This window comes from Papaver somniferum, chromosome 8 (assembly GCF_003573695.1).
Source record: "Papaver somniferum cultivar HN1 chromosome 8, ASM357369v1, whole genome shotgun sequence".
NCBI lineage: Eukaryota > Viridiplantae > Streptophyta > Magnoliopsida > Ranunculales > Papaveraceae > Papaver > Papaver somniferum.
In genome coordinates this window covers 149,082,518-149,088,171 of record NC_039365.1, presented here as the reverse complement: position 1 = coordinate 149,088,171, position 5,654 = coordinate 149,082,518, and the positions used below count along the sequence as shown (strand labels likewise).

Below are 5,654 nucleotides of genomic sequence, written 5' to 3'. Positions count from 1 at the left end.
TGTTTGTACTTTCATTTTGATTTTTCCATAGTTATGCCTGTCATTTTCCTTGGTACCAGGATATGTAACTTCTGGTTACACATATCATATGCATGTGTAACTTCTGCTGACACATGAATTTTTTATGTGTACTAGCGGATTACAAAGGGTTTGTATATGTGTCAGCAGATTTTAGTAGTGGCGGTGCTTTTGGAGTAGGTGGTCGTTTGTTGATATTCATAGAAATATTGAATTGATTATGAAGTGGTATTCGCTAATGAATCATTTGCAATTTGTAATTTTCAGGTGTCTGTGTTTGAGGAAGCTGTGAAGCATGGGAACAAGGTACAGAATATATCACGACTTGGTTTCATTTTTCACTACTTGTCTCTTTCTACGTTTGGTTTGCTTGAATATAAGCATCATTAATATTTTACTGAAGTTCACAATTGAGTTTGGTTTTAGTTTTCTTATCTTCAGTCTTGGTCTACAAACGTGGAGTTTGATTAACGAATCTGTGGTGATTTTGGTGGTGGAGGTGCAGGTTTTGGAGGAGGATGAGAAGGTAGTTGTGGTGGCCAGCAGTGGTTCATGTGTGTCTGTGTTGAAAGGTAAATATTGAGCAATCTTCGTTTCCATTTTTCTTTTGGTACTAGTTCATGCGTGTATAGTGTATTGGTTCGTTGTATCTATCATCAATATTAAGCATTGGTATGGACTATTAGCTTTTGAAGTATGATGCCTTCAGACTTTACAAGTACGCAGGTTATATGAATGTGTAACTGCTAGTTACACATGCTAATTAGAACTGTAACTACTAGTTACACATGCTAATTAGACGTGTAACCTCCAGTTACACATGATGATTTGATAGAGCCAGGTATGGAAAAAGTAATCCGAATCGAAACCTACAAATAAGAGTACTGCTTTAGATGTGGGAGATCTTGATGACCAGTTGGGTCTAGGATCAGAAATCTATGTAATTGGATTTTTTATGGGAGGCAACGCGACTTGGGGCTGCCTCAAATATATCCCTCACATGTATAGTTTTGCACCTTCACTTTTATCTTTATTGAACTTGATTTGTTGAACAACTTTTGTTGCACTAGACATTGGACATTTCTTACGAGTTTAGGTGTGAGACATTAGCCATTTCTTTGCATTATATGTATGTGTAACTCTCAGTTACACAAGTCAAGTGCATCTGTAACTCCTAGTTACACTATTCAAATGCATGTGTAACTCCTATTTACAGTAGTTAATCTTCTCACATCATGCACTCATGTTTTCTATGTTCTGGTCTGATACTGGAATACTACTCAGGCATGTATGAATAAACAAAAATCGCGTCCCTTGTTTATGCAGTACTGAGATGCATTCCAGTTTGAACATCCCCTGGGTTATTCTCAACCTTTCTGAAAGAAGTGCTTTGCTAAATGAATCAAATGAGGTAATTAGTTTGTGTTTTTTTTTTGCACATAAGCTTAATTGTTATTGTTATGTACAACTCTTGTGGCACAACCTCTTTTGCTTTGGTTTTTATTAATTTTTATATAGTTCCGTAACATTGATTGCATGTTTTTGAAATATGGTTATGTAGTTCTTTGGAAAGAAAGTTGCATATGCAATTTCTCAAGGATTTAAGGTGATTTCTGGTGTCAGGGAGACTCTTGAATAACGAGAGGATGGGAACAGTTTGACTGTTGTGGCTGAACAAACAAAAGCAATTGCAGGTACTTCTTACCCACAAATGCTACATACTATTTAAATTCTTTAAGTCCAACACTTGCCTGAACATTCCTATTAAGGAATCATCATCTTGAGAATCTGTTTATTTTATGATGTAATTTAGTTTTATGTAGTTGGGCTACAGGAATTGAATGTGTGTTCTGCGAATTTATTTCATGTTTGAAACCTTGTCTGCCAATAAATCAGAATTAGCAAAAGAACTAATTGGTTCTTAGTTGTAACATATGTGTTACAACTGTGAATATCACAAGTAAAGTCGGTAAGCTGAGTACACAAGTCATACGTAGGTGTAACTCCTAGTTACATATGATATATGCATGTGTAACTCCTCTTTACACTAGACAGATGCATGTGTAACTCCTAGTTACACATGCTAAAATGAACAAACTTGCAACCAAAAAATTCCACATGCTAGGTATCCAAGTCATATGCATGTGTAACTGTCAATTACGCATGACGGATGCATGTGTAACTCCCAGTTACACATGCTAAGATAGGTTATCATGTGTATTTTCTGTGATCTCTGTTCTATAAATTTTCCTTACAATTGTTGTATAATATTTTTTTTTTCGCTTTTTGTTCATGCAACCTAATCCATGGATGTTTATTTCGTTGCAGATATGCAAGCATTTTGGAGTGAAGAAGACAAGAAGGAAAGGCAAAGATTTAAACTTCATAAAAGCTAATTGCTTAAATGTGGTAATGGTCTCGCTGGAATTGGAGTTGACGCTGAATACACAAATCAGATTCATGTGTAACCATCAATTACACTAGATAGATGCATATGTAACTCTCAATTACACTAGACAGATGCGTGTGTAACTTCTAGTTATATGCTAAGAAATTATTGTAAATGAATATTAAAGTAATACATGTATTTATAATAATTTTGGGCTTAGTTTAAATTTTATTTAATTAGGGGCGTAGTTTTAAATTTTATTTATTTAGGGGCTTGACAATATATATAAGGGTATGAATGTCTTTTAATAATTCGGGTCCTAAATTTAAACTACTTTTAATTAAGGGCCTCATATTATGGGTTATCCATGGGTTGGGTCTTAGCCTAATTTCCCTGATGTATCTATTATCCCGATAATATTCCCATCGTTGGATCTTTTATAAACAATATCCTAAAATTAGGACTGCCAAATGATCCAGGTCTTCCGGGTATCACTCGATCCGGACCCTATTTATAAAAATCGGTTCCGATTCCTAAATTTGTAGACCTAGAACCGGAACCGTTAAAAATTCCGGATACTCGTCGGTTCCATTGGTATTGAGAAAACTATAAAAAAAAAATTCAAAAATTTAATATATTTCTACTTTTTGGCTTGAATATAAATTATTTATCATATTAAATAAATAAAGATTAAATGTAAAAAAAAATGAAAAATGCAAAAAAATCAAAGTCAAAACCAACAAAATACTTATAATTTTGCTGATTTTTTTTACAAAAATATGAATAGCTGGGTACCGGCGGACGGGTACTACCTATTTGAACTCGTTAAAATTCTTTTCGTACCGGATTCAATTTCGGCTCCCAGATCAGGGGCGGAGCCAGCTCATTGTAAGGGGTGCACTGCATCCCCTGCCCAACTGGCTCCAAAACCCATTTCAAGGCCAATTTGAGAAAATTTTTAATGTCTAAGCCTATTTTTACATTTTTGCACCTCATAGCAAATTTTTGCATCCCCATCCAACATTTCTTGGCTCCGCCCCTATACCAGGTTATGGTAACCCTAAAACTTCTCTTATAAGAGATACCCTAAAACAAAAGTTACTCATAAGAGATACCCTAGAAACTAAAGTTACTCCTAAGATATTCCAGCCTCTCTTCCTCTTCTCCTTCCTGTGTTAGATCTGAAATTCTGTCTACCAAATTCTTCCGAAGTAAGCGTTGGAAAAACTTTTTGAGAGAAATCAGGTAGTTACTCGAATCAATCTGCGTCTTCTTATCGCTATTTTTTTTATATGATTGCATGATATTACCATCTACTGATTATGTGTTTGGAGTTTGAATGTATTCCATGATCAGTCTGTCTTTTGCTTCATCACTTGAATCCAATTCAATTCTGTAATTGAAGCCGAATTGTTGCTATTTTGCAGCCACATTGATCAGTAACTGACTGAACCACTTAGTAGTATTAGTTTGATCAGTAACTGACCTAGTACAATTAGCTTCCCACCAATTTTTGCCATTTTCAGTTTTCAATTTTGGAGCTGCCGAGATGTTCTCGACTGTGACCGGTTCAGCTAGTGCTGTCTCTAAATTAGCAACAGTTCTGTGAATTAGAATAATGAGACTAGGTAGTGGCAGCATAAATACTTACTGGACATGACCAGATCAAATGTGTTATCCGGAATTGAGTTTAGGGTTCGATATCAAATTCAGAAATCATACTCATCTCATTGTTGTGTATTAGAAGAAAATCCAAAGGAATGTAGAAATAAGTGATCTACATATAACCCTCAACATCCTACAATGAGGTGGACCTTAATGACGAATTTGTTATGATTTGGTCCAAAATGCAAGAACCTGATCCCTGTTCTGTTTTTTCCCTTGGTATGCATGACCCATTTCCATTTCCATTACTAATTTACTAATTCACGTGCATTTCAGGCGCAAATAAGTAATTGGAAGTAGACCAGAGTGTAGGGGTGCTTGCAGAAGTTGGGATGCCTACTGAAGATATCTACCCAGATCAGGCTCCAACGCAAGGAAGTGAACTTACAGGGATAGTGGAAGCTGTAGCTGAGGTCACACATTCTAGCGCAACAAAAGGAGATAAATTTCTAGGTGCTGGCCGACTATATGAAAAAGGTGTGCTCTGCAAAGAAGTTGTTCTGGATGAGAAATTTCAAGAGGTTGGAGGCTTCAGTGTACTGAAAACACAAGCGTCCTTGTATAAAGAGATCTGGTTGAATTATGGGCACATTGCTTCAAACCAAGTTCTTACAGATTTATATTATTACTCCCAAGTAGTCGTTGTCTCTGAAATAATGACTTCTATTGTGGATATGAATCGCTACCATCTCGAACAGGTTTCTTCAGAAATGATCGACTCTTGGGAGACGAAAATAGAAGTAGCAGAGAAACTTGAATTCAATATCGGCTGGCTTCGTGAGCGTTTGGAGGATATTAAGAAAAAATTTGCTGAGGAGAAGAAGCTTCAGGACACATTGAGGGAACAGGTTCAGACAAAGGCACAAGTCATTGAAGCTGAGCAGCAGTTTATCTTGGCAAAAGAGCAACTTTTGGCCTTGGAAACTAAGGTTTTTCCTCTACTCATGGAGAGACAAAATTTCATAGGCAAATGCAGTGGTGGTTTGCTGCTTTTAAATTGCGGGACGAACTTGTCTCTTGTCACTGGCTCCAGTGGAGAAGGATGCAATTATGATAGAAGAACCTACTGATAACATCAACTCAATGATGGTGCCTTGTACAGGAATTGCATGAAAAACAGGCTTGATTCCTCGCCTCAACATAGAGTGTTGTTGTACCTATAGTTAATGATATATACTTCTGAGTCTGATGCAGACAGAGTGGATGATTTGCTTCTAAAATCATGTAATATTGCATCAACCTGGTTATGGGCTGGGGATGCGTAAATCTGGTCATGTAATATTCCATCAACAATCCCGAGTCCTGACTCAGTTCACACTCACAGTAGTGATAAACTAAACAATACCCCCTCATGTTCGGTAAAAACAAATATCATTGACAACTCAAAGCTTTATCACCTCTTCAAAGTCCAACCCCTTCACTTCAACCTAATCCACACGCATCCGGAGCTGCAGTTTCTTGGTTTCACCGATCAAAGAGTTTGAATTAAATCTCAAAACCATGCCATGATCATCAGCGCCAATTCCACAGACAAAAATCGATTTGAAACAATTGCGCGTCCATTTCTCCGAGGTGAAGATAA

The 5,654-nt window shown here is 36.6% G+C and overlaps 1 protein-coding gene across 1 annotated transcript; it reads left to right on the top strand.

The window, feature by feature from the left end:
- Nucleotides 1-3,503: 3,503 nt before the first annotated feature.
- On the top strand, nucleotides 3,504-5,388 carry LOC113303453 (MATH domain and coiled-coil domain-containing protein At3g58200-like). The gene is made up of 2 exons (XM_026552491.1): nucleotides 3,504-3,652; nucleotides 4,349-5,388. Exon 2 carries the CDS (start codon nucleotides 4,405-4,407, stop codon nucleotides 5,140-5,142), a length of 738 nt encoding a protein of 245 aa, XP_026408276.1. The 5' UTR covers nucleotides 3,504-3,652; nucleotides 4,349-4,404; the 3' UTR covers nucleotides 5,143-5,388.
- The last annotated feature ends 266 nt before the right edge of the window (nucleotides 5,389-5,654 follow it).